The sequence below is a fragment of the Durio zibethinus genome, chromosome 27 (genome assembly GCF_047325235.1).
Source record: "Durio zibethinus cultivar Kanyao isolate XHJ-2024 chromosome 27, ASM4732523v1, whole genome shotgun sequence".
In the NCBI taxonomy this organism is placed as follows: domain Eukaryota; kingdom Viridiplantae; phylum Streptophyta; class Magnoliopsida; order Malvales; family Malvaceae; genus Durio; species Durio zibethinus.
In genome coordinates, this window is record NC_143188.1 from 13887242 (window position 1) to 13911651 (window position 24410).

General features: G+C 31.1%; 1 protein-coding gene and 1 pseudogene across 1 annotated transcript; one reads left to right on the top strand and one right to left on the bottom strand.

Moving 5' to 3' along the window:
* Positions 1–944: 944 nt before the first annotated feature.
* Positions 945–10520, bottom strand: LOC111279467 (wall-associated receptor kinase-like 1; annotated as a pseudogene).
* Positions 10521–18303: 7783 nt separating this feature from the next.
* LOC111279470 (wall-associated receptor kinase-like 1) lies at positions 18304–23383 on the top strand. The gene is made up of 4 exons (XM_089756356.1): positions 18304–19012; positions 20360–21223; positions 21445–21669; positions 22182–23383. The coding sequence occupies exons 1-4, from the start codon at positions 18304–18306 to the stop codon at positions 23381–23383; spliced, it is 3000 nt and encodes a 999-aa protein (XP_089612482.1).
* The last annotated feature ends 1027 nt before the right edge of the window (positions 23384–24410 follow it).

Here is a 24410-nt window from a genome sequence, read left to right on the forward strand (position 1 = left end):
GTCCATATTTATAATAATATAACAATATATTATTTAAAATATTTATTCATAATATGTATATATTAGAAGTTGATATCTCTAAAAAAAAAAAATTTTAAATCTATTACTGCTAGCGAAGTATTTAATCCTTATAACGCAATCAATTTTTCTTGATTATTTAAATATTATATGCTATCTTTATTCAATTAAATAAAAAATGAATTTATAACGAATTTCGTATAAAATGACAAGGAAATATGCCAATAAAAATTGCATACGATGAAAGGAAAATATATATATATATACACACATACATATATGTTGTCTCTAAATCCAAGAAGAATAAATTTCTCTTTATTTATCCTACAAAGAAACCTTTTTACATAATTTTGTCTTTATACTATCGTAGATTTTCATTGACAGAAGGATAAATATCATTTAGCAAGTTAACAACTTGCTATACAAAGTTTCCCTTTGTAACTTTAAAAAGTAGCATAACGTGGCTTTTTGAGAGAACGGGTGCTAAAAGCGGCTGGCAAAGGTGAGTGCCCTTAGCTGCCTTATAAACAAAATTAAAAAATATATATTATATATTTTCGATGGCTAAACTAATTAAATAGTCAATCAAGTCTACTCTTTTGTATCAAAACCAAAAATTCCACAATCTTATCAAATCATTCAAAAATTATTTCTAGCCATCTCCAATGAATCCTTGGACGGATATTAATTGTAGACGAACACCGAAACAGCCAGCGTTTGATTACTTAAAAAAAAAAAAAAGAAATCATTAATCTCAGATGAAAGGGAATATTAAAACAAAAATTATTAATCTCAGAATTGGTGTGTTTGACCATCGTCAAAAGATTATTCTAATCAATCATTACATTTGAAAAGGAGATGGTCTTAGACGTGCATTTGAGACCTTCTATGAGGGGTGAGCAGAAAGTAACAAGAGGAAGGAAAAATGAAATAAAAAGAGTTAGAAATTAAAACAAGGATGAGCTGAATGACACAGGCAGATAATTTACAAAGAAAAACACTCCGAAGGCAGAAAGTTTAACAAGTTCTGTTGGAAACTAATTAGGGGTATGCATCCAATGGCAGAGTTACACTATCGTTTATAATTGATCTAGACGTTGAACAAGAAGTAATAGCCCAAGGTTCGATCATCTCATCTATATCAGAATCTTCATCCACACTCTGTTCAATAGCATTAGCTTCTTCTGATGCTCTAATCCTCTCCAGCTCCATTGCAACTTGTTTCATTGTGGGTCTTTTCTTTCCATTAAGATTCAAGCTTCTTTTCGCTAGCTTTGCAACTGCTATAATCTCTTCTTCTGGACCATTATTCCTTGCCATTGGATCAAGAATGTCAAATAGGGAATTCTCCTTCATTGTAAGCAGAAAAAAGGCTACCAAGCTTCTCACTTCCTCTGATTGTGTTGAAGAGATGGGTTTTTGTCCTGTTAGCAGTTCAACAAGAACAACTCCAAAACTATATACATCACTCTTCTCTGTAAATTGACTTGACCGAAAAAACTCCGGATCCAAGTATCCGAAAGTTCCTTGTACTTGAGTGGTTATATGAGTTTGCTCAAGTGCAACTGATCTTGAAATTCCGAAATCTGACACTTTTGCTCTGTATTTATCATCCAAAAGTATGTTGCCAGATTTGATGTCTCGGTGATAAATAGGGACAGAAGCAGCTGAATGCAAATAGGATAAAGCATTGGCAATTTCAATTGCAATTCGTAAACGCATTTCCCATGTCAATGGGAATTCTTCATTTTGATCATGTATGAGTTTAGACAGTGTTCCATTGGGGATGAACTCATAAACTAGTAAAGGGACCTTTGTCTCCAGGCAACATCCTAAAAGCTTAACCACGTTTCTATGGATAATCTGTGATAAAATTATCACCTCATTGATGAACTGTTCAAGCTTCTTTTCGTCAAATGTCTTCTCTTCCACCATTTTAGACTTCTTGATTGCCACGATGCTTCCATCCGTTAACATTCCTTTATAAACTGTTCCTTGCCCTCCTTGACCAATGATTCGATTCTCGTGATAGTAATCTGTCGCCTTTTCCAACTCCTTTGTAGTAAACAACCTTATTTTTTCAACATTCCCGTCATTGCTGGACAGTTGCTGTTGCAGTAGCAAGCCTCCGTTCCTTTTAAAGTATCTTTGCTTAAGCTTGATGTTTTTTCTTCTTTCTAGTACTTTTTGCATTCGCCATGTACCAAGTAGCACAAATACTGTCCCAATACTAGTGCTGCAACCTGTATAGGAAACATAATTTATTAATACAAAAGGTAAATTTGCAAAATAATATATATATATATAGATATATATTAAGAAAAACCATTCATACATGACAACATGATTCATATTTTCTATCTTTAAGAAAGTGAATTTATCATCAACTGAGCTTTAACCTAAGTTTAAAGCTCAAGTGGTAAGAGTGGGATGCAATTTTAGTATAGATCTTGTGTTGAATGAAACCTATTATACGCTTCCTCTTATTAAATTAAAAAAAATATAAAATATAAAAGAGAGAGAATTTAACGCGTACTTATACTGATGATGGACGAATTTGAAGACTCTTTGGGCTTCTTCGTAGGAGACTCTTTAGGCTTCTTCATCGGAGACTCTGTTGGTATGCACCTATCGCCTTCACGTGCGTATTCATATCCATCAGGGCATCCCAATGAACAATAGTTGCCAGGAGCATTCAAACAAAGCATACAACAGTACCTATATTTAAGATCCCTGCAATTTTCTGTATCTGCCATTTATGAAATGAATAAATATAGTTATATTCACGTAAAATATGCTAATTAAAAAATACCAAAACAAATAAAATGTTTAATTTTCCTTTCTTTTGTGCAAATTTTCGCTATCCGGATCGTAACAAAATATTCTTATATTATAGTGAGACTCGTGTTATGTACGATACCGTCGCATACAGCAGAATAATAATCGTAATTGTCAATGTCAGAATTGACATCCACGCTGCAAACACATAGATGGCTGGCGCTCAAGTTTGTCCAACAATATTGACCACCGGAGCTACAAAAGGTATTTGAACCATCTTTCAACTCACACAGCCCACGTTTCAGTGTGCCCCATTGCAGTGCTGTAGGAACGTGTCCTGCTTTTGGTGTGCCCCGTTGCAGTGTCATGGGAACGTGCGTCCAACCGCTTACGCCATTCTGGTCTGGAAGTATTGTCCTACTTGAATCGGAATCGAAAAAACTTACGTCAACCATGAAAGCAGATCCGCATGATCTCCTGCTGCCATTACTAGGATAAATCTCCGTCATGTTTGCAGTAAAGGAACTGAGACCCGGAGGAATTTTCATAAGGCAGCTAACATTGGAAGTCATAATGTTGCTACAACGGGGTTGCAGGCAGCTACCAAAAGGATAATCAGTTCGACTACGAAAAATAGTTACCAAATATCCGCAACCTACAGACACGAATTTGTTGAAGATTTCCGAGAAGAAAAAGGGGTTGCCTGTTAGGTTGACACTAACCCCATTATTATCTTCACTCTTATTGGGGCAATTGAAGTAAGTTATTGAATTGTTGACGAGAACTGTGCCTTGAGAAAATGAAACATTGAGTAGTTGCATATTGATGCTACTTATGAAAGGCTTTGGCCCATCACCGGTTTCGTTGCAACTTACTCTAAACCACTCATGCATGTAACACCCGACTTTAATTCCAAATGGGAATGGAATATCAACCTTCCCACATCTTTCAACACAGGCAGACTTGTGAGGTATTGCGACCGCTGGTTCTGCTTGGCATTGCGAGGCTGCTTAGCATGAACAAGTAAAGCGCCGATTAATAATAACAACAATAATAAATTTTGTTGTTAAAATTGACATACAGATTTAATTTTGTTCAGACAAATAAAATTGAATTCAAATTGCATCATTTCAAGTATCTCAATTTATTTAGTTTCCTTTGACTTTTCGGGCTAAATTGTATGAACCAAAGTTTAATTTTTCCAATCCAAAATCACTCGGGCCAGAATTCAATTTCAGTCCATTACCTGTTGAATGGATCATTTGTGCCAACTGAGTTCATTTGTGTCAATTGAGCTCAAAGCCCAAATTTCAATTTAATAATAAGGCCCAATTCATGCAATTAGATTAACATTTTAATTAGGTAAATAATTTAATTAACTAAAAAAAAATCAATCACATTGGTAGACAACGGGTGCCGTGCAACCCACGTGCCAGTCAACCTCCACTCTTGTCTACAACCTCCCATTCCCAGGTGCACCCCGTGGCTATCATATTTAGTTGCGTCAGCCATTACCATCCATTGAAGAAATCTAGCCTAAAACTAAAACAAGAATGACAGCAACTCTAAAACACTAAGAAATTAGATACAATTTTTTCTTTTTTTAAAAATCTTGTTGGGATTTGCCTTGAATCTCAGAATCCCACATCGAAAAGATACTGTTGAAGTGTTTGGAGATTCAAGTCAAGGGAGGATTTGTTGGGATTTGCCTTGAATCTCAGAATCCCACATCGAAAGTTAAGTAAGTTTGAATTTGTCTTGTATCCCACATCGGGAGTTTAGTAAAGGTATAAAGGGTTTCACCCTTATAAATAAGATGTTTTGGTTTTAGTTTAGTAACCCCAAAGAGAGTTAGACACCAAGAGAATAGCTAAGTGAGTAGGCTATTAAAGGGTGTAATTGGGTTTTGGGTTAAGTTTTGAGTAAGGAGTTTTAGGAGACTTTTCTCATTCTAAAAGTCTCACAATTGTAAAGATTTATTTGATAGTGGATTAGATTTGGAGTAGGCCATTTTGAGTTGGGCTGAACCAAATATATTTGTGTTTTCTTATTCTTGATTTGAGCTTGTTATTTTGTGTGTGGTTGCTGCGCGTAGGTATTGTTGTTTTTCCCAACAAGTGGTATCAGAGCTGTGGTGTTTCCCAACAAGTGGTATCAGAGCGAGGTTTCAGGTTCGAGGTTCGAGGTTTGTGGGTCCAAGAGATCGTGAAGCAGTATTTGAAGATGTCTGAAGAAGGTATGTCTGGTATGTCTATGCCTAAGTTTGAGATTCCGTTATTTGATGGAAAGAGTAATTTTATGTTATGGCAAAGTACGATTCAAGATCTGTTAGTACAACAAGGGTTGGATCAAGCATTAGAGAGTAGTAAGCCTGAGGGAATGTCTGATGCTAATTGGAATAGGATTCAGAAGAAGGCTGTTAGTACTATTAGATTGGCGTTAGCTCCAGAAGTAAAGTACAGTGTGTTGACTGAGAGTACTCCGAAGAGTTTGTGGGATAAGCTTGAAGGTATTTATGCTTCGAAGTCGTTGACTAATAGATTATGTTTGAAGATGGATCTGTATTCTCTGAAGATGGAAGAAGGTATGAGTCTTCATAATCACCTGAATGAATTTAATAAATTGGTTTCTCAATTGTTAGCGATTTCTGTTGATGAGTTAAAAGATGAAGAGAAGGCTTTAATTTTGCTGTCATCTTTGCCCAAGTCTTATAGGCCTTTAGTTCAGACTGTGTTGGTAGTCAGGTCTACTTTGAAGTTGGATGATGTGACTGCCCTGTTGCGTGAGAATGAAAGGTTTATAGGAGCTCAGAACTCATCACCTGGGGGGAGTACACTAGCTGTAGAGGGTTTTGATCGAGGGAGGACTCAAAAGAGGATTGATGGATCAAGATGGAGATCCAAGTCAAGAGACAGAGATTACAGTGATGTAGAATGTTATTATTGTGGTGAGAAGGGACATATCCAAGTGCGCTGCAGGAAGCTGAGAAGGGATATGGCTGCTTTCAAAAGGGCGAATGATGAGAAGAAATCAGATGAAGAAAAGAGTGATACTGCTGCTATTTTGTCTGATGATGATGATGTTGTTTTGACAACTTGTGTGGATGAGACCCAGACTTTGAAAAGTGACAAAGGTTGGGTTTTAGATTCAGCTGCTACAGTTCATGTTTGCAATGATAGGAGCTGCTTTGTGGAGTTGAATGAGAATGAAAAGTATGGGGATATTGTGATTGCTAACAAAGAAAAGGTGCAGATTCAAGGCATTGGGAGTGTTCGCCTTAGATCTCACAATGGTGTTATTAGGACACTTCGTCATGTAAGGTATGTACCAAATTGTCACTACAATTTGATTGCTTTAGGTGAGTTATCTTCTCGGGGATACACATTTTATGGTAGTAATGATTGGTTGAAAGTGTATAAGAATGATAGTGTGATTTTACAAGGGAATATGGTCAATCACTTGTACATGTTTGATGGAGGCTCAGTTGCTGGAATGCCTGTGATGAAAGAAAAGAAGAAAGGTAAGCATGTTAGCTTTGCAGATACTGTTGAAGTGTTTGGAGATTCAAGTCAAGGGAGGATTTGTTGGGATTTGCCTTGAATCTCAGAATCCCACATCGAAAAGATACTGTTGAAGTGTTTGGAGATTCAAGTCAAGGGAGGATTTGTTGGGATTTGCCTTGAATCTCAGAATCCCACATCGAAAGTTAAGTAAGTTTGAATTTGTCTTGTATCCCACATCGGGAGTTTAGTAAAGGTATAAAGGGTTTCACCCTTATAAATAAGATGTTTTGGTTTTAGTTTAGTAACCCCAAAGAGAGTTAGACACCAAGAGAATAGCTAAGTGAGTAGGCTATTAAAGGGTGTAATTGGGTTTTGGGTTAAGTTTTGAGTAAGGAGTTTTAGGAGACTTTTCTCATTCTAAAAGTCTCACAATTGTAAAGATTTATTTGATAGTGGATTAGATTTGGAGTAGGCCATTTTGAGTTGGGCTGAACCAAATATATTTGTGTTTTCTTATTCTTGATTTGAGCTTGTTATTTTGTGTGTGGTTGCTGCGCGTAGGTATTGTTGTTTTTCCCAACAAATCTTACTCTGGACAACCACCCTTACCGCAGGATATTCGGTCATTGGAAAGGCTGCCGCGGCTCCTTGGAACCTCACAAACCCAAAAAATATGGGATTTGATGTCCCTCTATAAATTGAGCCTTTATGAATAATAATAAAAAAAAAAACCTCTGCGGGAAAAAAAAAACTTTTCTAACCTCCTAAAAAAGATCCTGACACCCAATACCAAAAAAGAAAAACATTCCATTAAGAGGGGAACCACTACGCCGAAAAATACAAAAAAAAAACTTTGGTTGAAACTTTAAAGGTCAATATGAATTTTTAAGGGTCATTTTTTGAGAAACGAGGCTAAGGACAATATAGAGGAGGTTAAGAGGAGTCTTTTGGGCTTTTCTGAAATTTTTTGGTTACCGGTGATGACGATCAACGGAAGACAGCAACAACTGATCGGATTTTGGGTAACTATGGTGAATGGGCAGAAAGGGTTGAAGGTATTTTTTTAGAAAAGGGTGGTAATGAGTTTTTTAAAAAATTTGTTCTTTTATACCTAAAAAAGGGAGAAAACGGTGAATTGTAGGGAAGTAGGATCTGCGCATCAACTTAACCTTATGACCTATGCATTCGACCTATAACCTATGCTTGTCTCAGCCAAACCGATCTTATTAAACCGCTGTTGAATTATTCAGTCTGCGTCTCTCAATGTAGCGAACTGGACTAAACCGCAGTGAACTGTCCCAAATCGCCAGTGAACCAGCTAAATTGAATTGAATCATCGACCAAGTCGTTGACCAACCGGTTTATGTTTTTTTAAAAATTATTTTCTAATTTTTATCAATTTAGTTACTTTTTTATTTATGTATATTTAAAATTTTAGATCTCTAAAATAACTATGTAATATTTTTATAGTAAAATAATGCTAATAAAATGAAATTTAGATTTACAAAAAATGACAAAATTTAATGTATTTATTCTTTAAAAAAATGTTGCTAATAAATTAAAAAAAAAGAGAAAAAAGAAATGTTATCCGATGATGAGATCTAAGGAAATCCATGTAGTTATTCTTATAAAATCTTTAGGTGAAAATTTTTTTAAAATATTAATAATGCATTAGAGTGTTTATAAAAGTTTTTAATAAAAAAATTCCTTCTCTTTGTTTTGCTAATAAAAAATTATGTTACATTAAATATAAAATTACTTTTGTTTATGATAAAAAATTATTAATGTTTTTTATTTACTGATATCTAATATTCATTTTTTAATATTTTATACATTAATTATTAATTTATTATTAATGATTCATATTGATGTTTCATACAATTGTATGTGTCTATATTATTCTTTAGTAATAAATTAAAAATAGACAAATAAATAGAAAATTTCTACAAATAAAGAGTAAGAGCAAGTTAAAAAAGAGTACTATTAAAATTGACCTAATAGTCTTATGGTCTAATTTTAATTTTTAAAAGTTTTCTAAAATATCAAAATTAATTGACATAATATTAATTTAATTTTAATAATTAACATTTGAATAGCAAATAGTGCAATGGAAAATGAAGATAACATATTTATGATGTCACAGCTTAAGAAAAATTATAAAAAAAATGAAGATGATTATTTAACTATTTTCTTTCTTTTATTGTTAGAGTAAAAAAAAAACAAAGGGACTTTTATTTATGATGTATATATATAGAAATTGATTTCAATTATAATAATATAAATGATTATTTTAATTTTTTAAACATAATCAAGAAAGTTAATAGAGAAAATTTGAAAAGATAATTTAAAGTTATGAAACTTTAATAAATTAATAATTTATGTTATATTTATTATTTTTAATTGCATTAATATTTTAAAATGTAAAATTATGATCAATGTAATTTTGGATCATTTCAAGTAAGTATTTCAAGTCCTTCAAGTTCATCTTCTGGGTTTGGGTTAGGGTGCAGATCATTTTAAGTTCAATCAATTTGAATTCGAATTAATTTGGAATTGGTTTGGACGGATTCAGATTATTGACTTTTTTTTTTAAATCAAGCTAGAATTAGATTCAAACCCAATAAACAAATATTTCAAGTTTGGATTAATTTTGCCAACTATAGCTACAGTCTTCTAACTAGTCCAATACACGCTATTAAAGTTTAATTTAATATTGTTGCTGAAAGTAATTTTTGTATTTGGAAATTGATTTTGACTCAATCTTAATGCAATACAACCAAAAAAAAGTGTATTTTTCTGGTTTTTAAACTCAAACAAAAAGCATTACTCAAGAAATATTTTTCTATGAAAGTGTATGTTTGAATAAAAAAATAATATATTATAATATTTTAATATTATATTATTTTTACCTATATTTTTTTAAATATTTTAATTACTTAAAATATTTTTCATAACAATATTAAATACTTAAAATTTATAATCTCACAAAAATTTTTAATATATTTTTCCAACCCAAACTTTTTTAACCTCAATCATAATGCTCATACCACTCATTTGTATTCCCAATCCCAGATTTTTTTTTCTTTTTTAATAGTTTCCATACCACAAAGATTTATTAACTTAAAGCATATATAATATTAAAAAATAATTATGCAATATAATTGAGCTAGAGTGTGATAGGTCTAGGCTGCAAAATGCATACTGAAAGCCCAACCCGGATTTTAAGCAAACTTAAAAATTTTTTTATAAATTCATTTAAGAATTTTAAAGTGTTATGCAAATTCTTTCAAATATTATCTTTTGAATTTGTGCGAATAATTTTGACCCATGAATAAGTCTATTCAACCTAAGTCATGACAATTTCGAGGAATTACTCCATCCATAGACAAGTTTGGCCTCAAGCTCACATGATATAAAAGATCCACGTAATAAACTTTTATATAAATTATAAAAAAAAAAAAAGAGAAATCAAAGTAAAGTGATCATACTGACCGTTCAAATCACGTTTGACGGGATTCCACTCCAGCGTTGCGGGAACATGCGTCGTATCAATGCTTATGTCGTCGGCAAATTCGATATCTGGATCCGATGGGTCAAAGATGGAAGGGTCAAAAATGAAAGCAGATGTGCATCTCTTGCTGTATTCTTGCTTCCCAGAATCAATGATCTCTGTCATGGTTGCAGTATAGGATTTCAGATTTTCAGGAATTATGGCAGAGCAGCCTCCTAATTTAGAAGTCTGGTCGCCACATCTTTGTTGCAGGCAGCCTGCGATGGGATCAGTTTGAATATTACGAGAAACAGAGGCCAAATTGCCGCAACCTACTGACCCGAATATATTGGATCTATCTGAGAAGAAAAATGGACTGTCTGTTAGGTTGACACTAGCAGGAGCAGTGGTGCCATTGTTCCCTTTTTTGCCACAATTGAGATAAGTTACCGGATTGTTGACGATCACAGCATCTAACCAAGACGAACCGAGTAGCTCCAGATTGATGCGACTGATGAAAGGCTTTGGCCCATTACCGGTTTCGTTGCAAGTTACTCTAAACCACGAATTTTTATAGCAACAAGCTTTTATTCCAAACGGAGATGGAATAGTAACACCCCCACAAGTTTCTTTACAACCAGACTTGTCTGCTCCTTGCGATGTTGCTGGTTGAATAAGCCATAGTAGCAGGCTGAAGTAAAACACCAAGTAAACGCCCATTCTCTCTTAATTTCGCCCACCTTTGATTGTTAATTTCTTTCTATCAGGGAAATCAAAGAAGAATTAGCTGGGTGCACGTAAATATAGGCCGGGCCTAAACTCAAAAGTTACAAAAGAAATTTCATAGCTCTTGCGCCCCAGTTTCTTATACTTTACCTCCACCGAAGCACTAACCATGTTCAGGGGAAAAAGAAAACATCACTATCAATCGTAAAACCTTTCACATTTATTTACAGATGTTTTGGCAAAATCGAATTATAATACGAATATAGATATTAAAATTTTATAATAACTCAAAGTTTAATTTAATTAATTTATATAATTATTTTAAAAAAAAATTTAATAAATTTAAATTCAAATTTTAACATCCGTAATTTCTTCCCTTTATCTTCAAGCTATAGATTCTTTTATATTAAAAAAAAATTATAATTTCTTTCTATTGAGGTCTTAATGTTCTTTCTTTTTTTTTTTTTGGTTTGATTAGCGTTTTTTAGGTTGATGCATGGGAATAGAGTTTTTTAGGGGATTAAAAATATTACTCCCTCTGTTTTATTTTCTTAGTGAATGTCTCAAAATTGTCATATTTTTTTTAACATTTAAAACTTTTACTTTTTTATATTTTAAAATTATATTTTATGATTTTTTAAAACTTTTTGACATTAAAAATCATAAAACTTTAAGTAATTTTATTAAAAAAATTTTAAATTTTAATATTAAATACATCAAAGTCAATTTTTTTTTAAAAATTCTGTAAAAATCAATACATGGCAAATAATATAAAATGAAGGGAGTATAATTTTATGTTTTTATTTTTTCTTTGTAACTCAAAAAAGTATTTCTTTGAATCAAAACTCTTTTCAATTTTAGTAGTGGGCGATGGATAGGTATATGATTGCACACTCAGGAATCGTGATAAATATAGGCAAAATTATATTTTGGTGCAATGCAATGAGAATAATTATTGATTACTAGCATAAAAAAATAATTACTTGAAAGAAAATGTCAACTTTTAAAATTTGTTACAAGAAAAATTACTTTTACAATTTTGTCTTCATTGGTGGTAAATAAAGAAAGAAGATTAAATAGCTAAAAAATTGGTGCCCATGTTTTTTTTAAGGATTCCTTTTATTTCTATTGTAATAATTATTTTTTATTTTTCTTTTGTTTCAAATGTATATTTATTTTTTATTTTTATATTAATTGATGGAAATTTCATATTGAACTTTATACTAAAGTGAAGGTTGAAGTCACAATATATATCCACATATCTTATTATGAAGTGTAATAAATGTACAAATAATAGAAGTACAATGTATATATAATATAATTATTATGAAGTGTAATAAATGTACATATAATAGAAGTACAACGTATATATAATTCTAATGTTATGTACGTGTTTTATAAACTATTTTTTTATATTGTGTTTGGTACAAAAGATTATGATAAAATATGATAAGATGATATTATGAATATGATTAAATTAAATAATGTCATCTTATCTTGTGTTTGATGTGTGTAAGAATTAGAATAGGATAATTTATTTATTGATCAAAATTATCTTTCTTTAATGTTTATACAATTTAAATAATTGATGTAATTTTTAAGGATATAATAGAATATGTAAGTTAAATCCCATAGATTAAAAATAATTCTGTCTATTTTGGGAATATTGAATTATCCTATACCAAAAGGATGATTAATCCTCCTTTTAATCCTATTCTTTTCTTTAAATATAAATAAAATAAAATAAAATACAATATAAAATAATTATTATCTTATCATATCATTCACTCTATACACCAAACATATGATGCTTTTGTTAGAGAAAATGCTAAACTTACCATTGCAATCTACTATCTAGCTCATTCTATGAAGCTTCTTTAACCTCTTCTTTATCTTTATCCTAAAATCAATGAAAAGCATCAAATACAATTATGACAAATTTCAATTAAAGATTGCATTAATTTAACTTGCTTGATAGAAGAATTTTACTACTTTAATTTGAATAAAGTAAAACTCCTAATATAATCAAATAATATAACCGCAAATAGTTCAATATTCAAATGTTAAAATTCAAACAAGCCAGTTTAAGATACTTCATAATCCACTAAAAGATTTTAATTTATAGTCAATTTGCCTATTGAAATGAAAATTTACAAGTAATAAAGAAACAACAATAAAGGGTGTAGCTCATTCATGAAATGAAACTATGAATCTGACAAAGTAAAGCTAAAATTACAAATGTAATAGACAAACTCAAAAAATATTACAAAACATCATAACAAAACAAAATAGAAAAATTCATACTAGACAATTAGCAAACCAAAACCACATGACATTTATAATGATTGCAATATACTATACATGCAAGAACCGAATTAGACAAAAACACAAATATTCTTTGTATAGGACAAATAATTATGGCATTGTTGAGGGTATTATGGCTCCCAAAGTATACACAATTTTTGGAAAAAAGAGGATAGAGGGTAGAGAAATTAAGTTTAGAATATAATTTGAAAACTCAAAGCAATCATAATAGTAAAATGTATTAAATCAATTTGTTACCACTAAAATGTTCAAAAACTGATGTGATAAAGTATGAGCCAGATTCTTCAAAAAAAGTTTTTATATAATGAAGCAAGACCATTTGTCCTATAAAATTCTCCCATTATAATTAGCACTACATTTTCCCACCGAAAACCCAAGCAAATAAAGGACTTAAAGGAAAAACATTGTAAAATTAGAAGGAATATGAAGAGTATCAGCTGACTCATAATCATATAGTACGTAGATGAAAAGTACTTAAGGAAAGGAAAAGTTAAATATTTATTGTAATATGTACCATGTACATATATTATAAGTTCTATGTATATATCCTATAAGTAATATGAAAATATCCCAAATGAGTTTTTCCACCCTTTAAAAATCAATACATATCCTTTATTAGCTCTAAAACTATGAATTAAAATTTATAATAACAACAATCAATTAATCTCAAATAAAAAATTTCATCAATTATGATTTTGACATTCTGATGAGATGTACATATAAGCAATGGACCCTACAATACGGCTAAGCCGCAAATATCCTTTTGTTTGAAAAAAAAAAAAAACTAAGAAACACACAAATTAAGAAATTTAAATAAATAAATTATCAACAGTTATAAGCTTGTAATCAATGACCTATTCCTTCATGGATTCAAACCTTTTAGACAAAGATAGAAATTAAAGAGATCCAATTTTTGTTTTATTTGGTTTTGTGTTGAGAAACTATTTACTTTGAGAAAATTTAAAATGGGGAAAAACAGAAGGAAAGCTGGGAATGTGAGCTTGACATTAACCGGAAGGAAAAGAAAATTTTCTTATTTTTTTTCTACACAACCTCAGTCATTAAGATCAAAAAGAGTAAAAATAACTTTGTTTTATAAATTTCAAACTTGTTATTTCCTTTAATATAATAATTTATTCCTATTGCAGCAATTAATAAAAATTTGTAATAGACGAGAGCTTTTTCTAATTCTCCCTAAAATATAATTCAGCTACCCCACCAAACTTTAAAAAGTAGTGTTACCGTCAAAAGCATGAATTACACTCATCAAACTTTGTGAACAAGTGGAAATGCATTTACCAATTTCAGAGCAGCCAATTATAAATGATTTGCAACCAAGCCTATAAAAGGAAATTAATATCATGCCTATCTTTTTTTTTTCTTTTTTCGAGTGAACATATTAATCTCTTAACTGTTAAGCTGACTAGCTAGTAACCAATTAGGCTTATTTAAAAATAAAAAATAAATTCTTAAATTAGAAATATCCAATAATTTAATAAAATCAATTATGACAACAATATATAAATAATTTACTTTATTTTGTTTTAAGTAGATGATATTAATGTAAAAGGTAAATTTGAATACAAGTGATAAGAGTGGGGTGAAATTTGAATATAGATAATAAATTTTCATTAATTTTGGAGTGTAATAGGAAGGTTCCAATCGCACCAAGAGAGGGTACCTTTTATAATAGGACTAAATTATAAAACGAATCTTGCAATGCAGTGAGAACCCTTCAATCGAGTTGTCGGAAGTTTGGTTCTCGTGTATTAAAAAACAAAAAAAAAGAAAGCAAATTTGACCCGCATCTATAATGATTGCCAAGTCTGGTTCTTTTTTGAATGACAACGTTGGTGAATCAATCGCTATGGGCTCGCATTTATCGTCGACACTTAAGTATTTATATTTATAAGGGCATTGCGACGAACAATAGCTGCCAGGAGTATTCAGACAAAGCATATGACAATTCTTATATATAGGATTCCCACATTTGCCTGTTTCTGTCATTTATGAAATGAATAAAATAATTAAAGTTAGAAACACATATATTTTAATCTTATATGTATAGTTTAATCATCTTTATTGCCACAATTTACGTAAGTTACTGGATTATTGACGACTACCTCGCTGCCTGGCGAGAACGAACCAAGCAGCTCCAGATTGATCCGATTAATGAAAGGCTTCGGTCCCCAGCTGTTTTGTTGCAAGTTACTCTAAACCACGAGTTTGTATAGCAGCGGTCTTTTATTCCAAATGGGGATGTAATTGTAACATTCCCACATACTTCTGTACAAGTGGCTTTGTTTGTCTCTTGGGATGCTGCTGCTTGTATTAGCCATAGCAGCAGGATGAAGTGAAACACCAAGTGAACACCCATGTTCTGTCTTGATTTTTTAACTCCTTCGATTGTTAATTTCTTTCCCTGCTGCAGGAAATGAAGATTTAGCTTCTGGATGAATAAATAGAAAGTAAATTGATAGACCGCTAAAGTCCTGTAATTTCAATAATTAAGATTTAATCCTCACAAATTCAATTATCAAATATGTAGAGAGAATTCAAGGTTTAGCTCAATCAGATTATTCATGAAAGTGACATTTAACAAGTAAAGATTTAAATCTCAATATTTAAAATATTTTTTTCAATCTCCAAATTGATGCCTTACAAAGAAATTTCTTACCTGTTGCACTCTCATTTTGTAATTTCACACCACTAAAGGCACTAACAATGTTCATATTAAGAGAAACATATAGCACTAATAAAAATGAAAACTTTAGCACATGCTTTTCAATTTTTAATTGCGGATAAAATATGTAATTTGCATGCTTGTGATAAAACTTTCAGCCCACCAATCTTGAATAATTACAAGTAACGTTGCTATATGTTATTGCCCCTGAATTTACTTATGTGTTTGTTAAAAAGAAATTTTAAAAAAAATAAAAAAAAGGAGGTGTAATACTAGATCAATCCGTGGAGATAAAAGAGCATGATGACACAAGGCTCAAATAGGTAAAGATACTGCTAATATTGCAACGAGTCTCACATGTGTCTGATTCTATATATAGCTAGCTTAGTAACAAGTTAAATCAAAAAAGAGATTATGAAGTAACGTTGGTTTAAATGATAAGATTGTTTGTTTCTTTCTTAGTTTTTTGAATTTGAATCTGTTGAAAGATTATAAAAAATAAGTTATCGTGAATTTACTAATCCCGGCATATATAAACCTGTTGAACCAGTATTTATTATGATATTTTGTTAGAATATATGGATGAAACTTTTGTGTTTATTTTGTTTGAAGTATTGTGTGATAAATTTTGTTCATATTTTAGCATGGTATTGACGGATTGATGGATTTGAAACAAACTGAAAACATCAGAAATGAAAATACTGAGCATTTTTAAACTGCAAATAAAAATAAAACATTAAGAAAATATTAAATTGAAGACTAATATGCAATTTACTTATGGTAAATTTGTAATGTTATTTGAGAAGGAAAGAAAAAAGTGTATAAATTGAAGATTAGGAAAATATGTGTCAAAATTCATTAAATATGAATGAATTTGAAGTAAATTCAAAATATTAAAAACTAAAAAATTAAATGCTAATAAAATGTAACTTGAGAAATGACCACATAAAAATGATGCAATTTACTCCCATTACTTGAAAATAAAATGTTTAAGCTTGAATAAAATACTGTTTCTCTCAATTTGTCCTTTTTTTCTTTAATTTTTTGTATATAAACAGCAACAAACTCATCTAATCACTTTTTTTTCATTCCAATTATATTATAAGTTGTTCTTGCAATTAAAACTTTATTGAATTAATTGAAGAAAATTAAAAAAAATCAATGAAAGCACGATGAAAATTCATGTAAAGTGAGTATAGATGAGGAAAATTTAGATAAGGAAAATTCATGTAAAGTGAGTATAGATGAGGAAAATTTAGATAAGGAAAATTCATGTAAAGTGAGTTTCCACAGCAACTTCTAGAGAAAAGCAAACATTGAATTTGTTTATCTCTGAAAAAAAAAAAGTAACAAAGACTTTGTAACGTCTAAGTTGGGGGAAACCGAAATGTATGAAAAATTAAGTGTAAATGCATTGACCATTTTTAAGAGCTTCAATTAGTTAAGGAAATTGCATTTGAAAAAGAAAAATAAAATGACAACCAGACTCGTCTGCTCCTTGGGATGTTGCTGGTTGAATAAGCCATAGCCCATTTTCTCTTAATTTCACCCACCTTTGATTGTTAATTTCTTTCTATCAGGGAAATCAATGAAAATTTAGCTGGATGCACATGCAATAGGCCTGGCGTAAACTCAAAAATTTCAAAGAAATTTCTTAGCTCTGGCGCCCCTGTTTCCTATACTTGACCCCACCAAAGCACTAACCATTTTTAGGAAAAAAAAACCATCTCTATCAATCATAAAACCTTTGACATTGATGCACTGATGTTTTGGCAAAATTCCGAATTATAATACGAATATAGATATTAAAATTTTATAGTAACTGAATTTTAAATTTAATTTAATTGATTTATATAATTATTTTTAAGAGATAATATTTAATAAATTTGAATTTAAATTTCAGCATCTATAACCCCTCTTACCTTCATATTTTTTCATGTTTAAAAATTTATAATTTCTTTCCATTAAGGTCCCAGCGTTTGATGCATGGGAATATAGTTTTTTTAGGGGTTTAAAAATATTATAATTTTATTTTTTATTTTTTCTTTGTAATTCAAAAAAAGTTTTGATGTAACAAATCAAGTAATATCAATCCAGTAAAATAAATTGACCAAAATATCAAATAAAATTGTCATAAAATATTTAAAATTAAGGAGGCATTAATCTATTTATTTCTTTTAAAAAATCCATTAGAAAAAAAAAGGGTATCCATTTTATTTTTCGAAACAAAACTCTTTTCAACTTTAATGGTGGGAGATAGATTGATGATATAGGGGAAAGACTTAAACGAAATTAATATTTAATTTATAATATTATAATAAATTATAAAAATAAAACGGTTGAAACAAAATTAATATTTATTTTTATATTAAATTATTATGAATTTTTATTCATTTTATTAATTTATAATATTATAGTAAATTATAAAAATAAAATAATTTTTTGTACTTATTCCTTTCATATTCTTTAAATTAACCAAAAATATTAATATTAATAATACATTCTAATCAATCAAACTAATAATACATATTACATTCCTCTTATCTTATATTCTCCCAAAATATAAAGTCCATTTTTCCTATATTACATTCCGCGAACCGAAGGTCTGGTTAATGCTTTGGTCAAATGTAGAAAACTGGGCCGCAAAAGCCAAGAAATTTCTTTAAACCTTTGAGTATACGCCGGACTTTATCTATTTGAATTAAGCAGCCAGCAAAATCTTCATCAATTTCCCTGATAGAGAGAAATTAACAATCGAAGGTGGGAGAAATTAAGAGAGAATGGGCGTTTACTTCATCCTGCTACTATGGCTTGTTCAAGCAGCAACATCGCAAGAAGCATACAAGTCTGTTTGTGATGAAATGTGTGGGGATGTTGTTATTCCATCCCCATTTGGAATAAGAACTGGTTGCTATAAAAATTCGTGGTTTAGAGTAACTTGCAACAAAACCGCTAATGGGCTAAAGCCTTTCATCAGTCGCATCAATCTGGAGCTTCTCGGTTCCCTTTGGTCAGATGTCGACGTCACCGTCAACAATCCAGTAACTTATCTCAGTTGCGGCAATAAAGGAAACAATGGCACCACTCGTCGTGCTATTGTCAACCTAGAAGGCAGTCCATTTTTCTTCTCAAGTAGATTCAACATATTCGGGTCAGTAGGTTGCGGCAATTTGGCCACTGTTTCTCGCGAAATTCAAACCGATCCCCTCGCTAGCTGCATACAACAGCGATGTGACGACCTGGCTTCTAAATTAGGTGGCTGCTATACCGTAATTCCTGAAAATCTCACTTCCTACACTGCAACAATGAGAAAGATCATTAATCCTGGGAATCGAGAATACAGCAAGAGATGCACATCCGCTTTCATGTTTGACTTAAGGAAGTTACGCTCATCAGGTCCAGATCTCGAATTTCCCGACAGCATAAGCATTGATACGACGCATGTTCCTGCAACACTGGAGTGGAACCCCGTCAAATGCGATTTGGGAGGTTGTCATTAGCCGTGATCACTTCACTATTGATTTCTTATTTTATTAAATTAATATGAGAAATACTTAGATAATTTTTTTCCGGTGAACCCTAATGCCCTATAGACATCATAAGTGATTTGCTACTTTTCTATTTACAGTGTTTGTGGAAATTTTTTACTTATAATTTTGGGGTTTGTTTTATTACCAGAAAAAGATAACAATGTTAAAAATAAAAATAAGGATAATTTTGAAATTTTATTAAAATTTAATTGATTTTTTTATCTTTTTGTCCTTTTTAACAACAAAAGTAAATTTCAAAATTATAAATAAAAAGTCGCGCCTCACAAAAAATGTAAGCGAGACAAACCACATGAGACACGTGTAGGGTTTACCCAATTTCTTTTTACCATTATCAGCTTTAGCCTTGTGAAAAAAAAAAAAGAAAAAAAAAAAAAACAGAGACTACTAGGAAACAGAGACAAACCTTACACCCACTTCCCTCCCCTTCAACTCCATTTTCGGTTTTTATTCTCTTTCCTTTTTATATTCTTTTCATTACTTTTCAATATATTTTTAAATTTTAAGCACAATATAAATTATTTTATGAATAAGGGCTGCTTTAGATTTAACCGGGGTGCCATTGCAATGGAAGATTGTGCTAATTACGTTGTACAGTGTGAAATTTTGCATTTGGTTTTAATCGGACAGTGTCATTGATTTCGATTTTTCACTGCTCGTTGTTGGTCCAATGTTTTATTGGAGATTTTTTTTTTCTTTTTTCTCCTTAATTCTTATTATAAATATACAAATATCCTAAAATTTAATTCTTTTCTTTGTTAATTTTTCTTTTATTTTTTTTATTTAAAATATTTTTAAATATTTTTTAATTTAATATAATAAAAATATTATTTGATATATTATTTTTTTAATTTTAAATTATTTATTAACAAAATTATTATTTGTCATAAAAATAATTTATTAAAATTTTAATTATTTATTAATTATATAAATATTAAATAATTTAAATTTTTATTATATATAATTTTTAATTTAATTCTATTAATGATCATTTTATTTTCTCATTATAATTGATCTCACGCTATTGTTTTTACAATTCAAATGCATTTCTATTGATTTTAATTTTATTATTACAGTAATGAATTTTATTGGTTTTTTTATTTTTAATTTTACTGAAATCAATCTTATCATCAATCAAATGCATTATAAATAAGTGTAACTCATATTTGATTTAGATCAAAAATAAATAAATCAAATTACCTAAATAAATAAATATATCAAATATTATAATAAATTATTATTATTATTATTATTATTATTAATTGGTGCTTCTGTTCATGCTAAGCAGCCGCACTTTGCCAAGAAGTAGAACAAGTACCTGTACCTTCCAAGCATGTCTGTATTGAAAGATGTGGGAAGGTTAATATTACATACCCATTTGGAATTAAAGTCGGGTGTTACATGAATGAGTGGTTCAGAGTAAACTGCACAGAAACCGGTGATGGGCCAAAGCCTTTCATAAGTAGCATCAACATGCAACTACTCAATGTTTCATTTTCCCTGGGCAGAGTTATTGTCAACAATTCAGTAATTTATTTCAATTGCCGCAATAAAAGTGAAGATAATAATGGGGTTAGTGTCAACTTAACAGGCAGCCCCTTTTTCTTCTCACATATCTTCAACAGATTCGTGTCTGTAGGTTGCGGTAGTTTGGCTACTATTCTTCCTACTCCAACCGATTATCCTGTTGGTGGCTGCCTGCAACCTCGCTGTAGCAATATTGTCACCTCCAATGATAGCTGCCTTGCGAAAATTCCTCCAGGTCTCAGTTCCTTTGCTGTAAACATGACAGAGATTTATCCGAGTAATGGCAGCAAGAAATCATGTGGATCTGCTTTCGTGGTGGACGTAAGTTTGTTGGATTCACCGGGAACAATAATTGCAAACCGCAACGTTTCCAGAACACTGGAATTTGGACTCGTTCCTACAACACAGTACTGGGACTGGGGTTCACCAAAAGATGGACACGTTCCTACAGCACTGCAATGGGGCACACCAATAGGTGGGCTGTGTGAGTTGAAAGATGGTTTAGAGACCTTTTGTAGCTCCAGTGGTCAATATTGTTGGGCAAGATTGAGCGACCGCCATCTATGTGTTTGCAGCGTGGATGTCAGTTCTGACAACGATTATTATTATGGTGATGTATGCCAAGGTATCGTATTAATACATGATATGTATATATATATATATATATATATATATATATATATAAGGTATCTGAATTTGAACCGATAAATTATTGACCATAAGAATATTTCGTATGTTGAAAATTTACACAATATAAAAAGGATAATGAAACTTTTATTTGTTTTGACATTTCTTAATTAACATACTGTTATATGAACATAACTTTATTCGTTTCATAAATGGCAGAAATAGGCAAATGTGGGCTTCCTAAATATAAGTACTGCCATATGCTTTGTTTAAATGCTCCTGACGATTATTGCTCGTCGCCATGCCCTTCTACACATGAACACTCAAGTGCGGAAGATTGGTGCAATCGCATAGATTCAACTCTTAGTTCACCAGCATTTTTAGATGGTTTACCAGAGTTGCCGATGGAGCCTACAAAGTCTCGGAATTTACCGATCATTATAGGTATGGATTAAATTTATTTTTTTAAAGTTAATGTTATAAATGATCTCTGAATTAGAATAAAATATTTAATATGATATCTGAAAATTTTTTAACATAGTACTTGAATTATTAATTTATTAACTAATATGATATTTGAAAGACTATTTATCCTCATGTCATCTATAACTAATTGTACTAAAGGTGAATATCACATTAATTGATAGATTTATAATTCATTTACCAAATTAAAGATTTTACTATGACATTAAATATTTGACTATAGTGTAAAGACTCTTCTTAACATTTTTTTAACTTTTCTTTAACAGGGAAGTACTACATGTTCATTAAACAAAAGATCTATACTAAAATTGCAGCACCCACTCTTACCACTTGAGTTAAAGCTAAGTGCTGATAAATTCACTTTCTTAAAGATAGAAAATATGAATCATGTTGAAATGCATGTATGGTTTTTCTTAATATATATTAATTTGCAAATTTACCTTGTGCATTAATAAATTATGTTTCCTATACAGGTTGCAGCACTAGTATTGGGACAGTATTTGTGCTACTTGGTACATGGTTTATGTACAAAGTACTAGAAAGAAGAAAAACCATCAAGATGAAGCAAAAATATTTTAGAAGGAATGGAGGTTTACTACTGCAACAACAATTGTCCAGCAATGAAGGTAATGTTGAAAAAATAAGGTTGTTTACATCAAAGGAGTTGGAAAAGGCGACAGATTACTACAGCGAGAATCGAATCCTCGGTCAAGGCGGCCAAGGAACTGTTTATAAGGGAATGCTAACGGATGGAAGCATTGTGGCAATCAAGAAGTCTAAAACGGTGGCAGAGAAGAAAGTTGATGAAAAGCAGCTTGAACAGTTCATCAATGAGGTGATACTTTTATCACAGATTAACCATAGAAATGTGGTTAAGCTTTTAGGATGTTGCCTGGAGACAAAGGTTCCTTTACTAGTGTATGAGTTCATCCCCAATGGAACACTCTCTCAACTCATACATGACCAAAATGAAGAATTCCCATTGACATGGGAAATGCGTTTACAAATTGCAATTGAAATCGCCGATGCTTTATCCTATTTGCATTCAGCTGCTTCTGTCCCTATTTATCATCGAGACATCAAATCTAGCAACATACTTTTGGATGATAAATACAGAGCAAAAGTGTCAGATTTTGGAATTTCAAGATCAATTGCACTTGAGCAAACTCATCTAACCACTCAAGTGCAAGGAACATTCGGATACTTGGATCCAGAGTATTTTCAGTCGAGTCAATTTACAGAGAAGAGTGATGTTTATAGTTTTGGGGTTGTTCTTGTTGAACTTCTGACCGGACAAAAACCAATCTCCTCGATACAATCAGAGGAAGTGAGAAGCTTGGTAAACTTTTTTCTGCTTACAATGAAGGAGAATTCCCTATTTGACATTCTTGATCCAATGGTAAGGAATAATGGTACAGAAGAAGAGATTATAGCAGTTGCAAAGCTAGCGAAAAGAAGCTTGAATCTTAATGGAAAGAAAAGGCCCACGATGAAACAAGTTGCAAAGGAGCTGGAGAGGATTAGAGCATCAGAAGAAGCTAATGCTATTGAACAAAGTGTGGATGAAGATTCTGATATAGATGACATGATTGAACCTTCGGCTACTGCTTCTTGTTCGACGTCTAGGTCAATCATAAACGACAGTGTAACTCTGCCATTGGATACATACTCCTAATTGGTTTCCAACAGTACTTGTTAAACTTTCTTCCTTTGGTGTCTTTTCTTTGTAACATATCTGCCTGTGTGGTTCAGCTCATCTTTGTTTTAATTTCAAACTCTTTTTTACTTCAATTTTTCTTCCTCTCGTTACTTTCTGCTCACCCCTTATGGAAGGTCTCAAATGCATGTCTAAGACCATCTCCTTTTCAAATGTCATGATTGATTAGAATAATCTTTTGCCGATGGTTAAACATAAATATGAAAAAAAAAAAAAAGATTTAGTATTGTTGACTTCTAACTGTTGATCTTGGTATACCTAAATGTGAAGACAAAGTTCATATTATTTCATACATGTAAAAGAAGACGCCATGCAACTTCTTTTTTAGTTATTTCTTCCATTGATTTTTAAGTTGAATAGGTGCCTGAGTGACGATAATTGTTGAGATCTAACATATGCAATCACTGCCATCATTTTGAAATTTCAGAAAGTGAACGAGAAAAACGAGACTGCCAAGCATTCATAAAGGAAATATCAAAAAGGAAAAAAGAAGACCTTAGACTGAATAGCTAACGGACAAGACTCTCTAGCATAGAACAACTAAATATGGTAACTTTGGACCTAATAGAAAAAATTATATGGCTTAAAATTTTGATAAAAATTATATAAGTTTGACAAAATAAAAAATTATAATTTAAATTTTTGTATCAACACGAATTATAACATAATAATTTGTATATTTTATATATGTTTGATATGAAACAAATATGATATGAATATGAATTATCACGTTTATGAAGCATGAACCCCAAATATTCTTATTTTATATGCAGTTTTTTTATCACCGGTAACAATATATTCATTCCCTTTCAGCAAGAAAATTGACTACCAAATTCCTCTTTCTCCTCCAAAATATCACAACCTAGTCCGATAGAGCTGCCATTAGTTTCAACCAGAACCCAGTTTTTTTTTTTGCAAACATGTCCTGTAAGATTTCCCCTGTTCTTTCAATACTTGTCCTGCTACTATCACTTTCACTACTCTT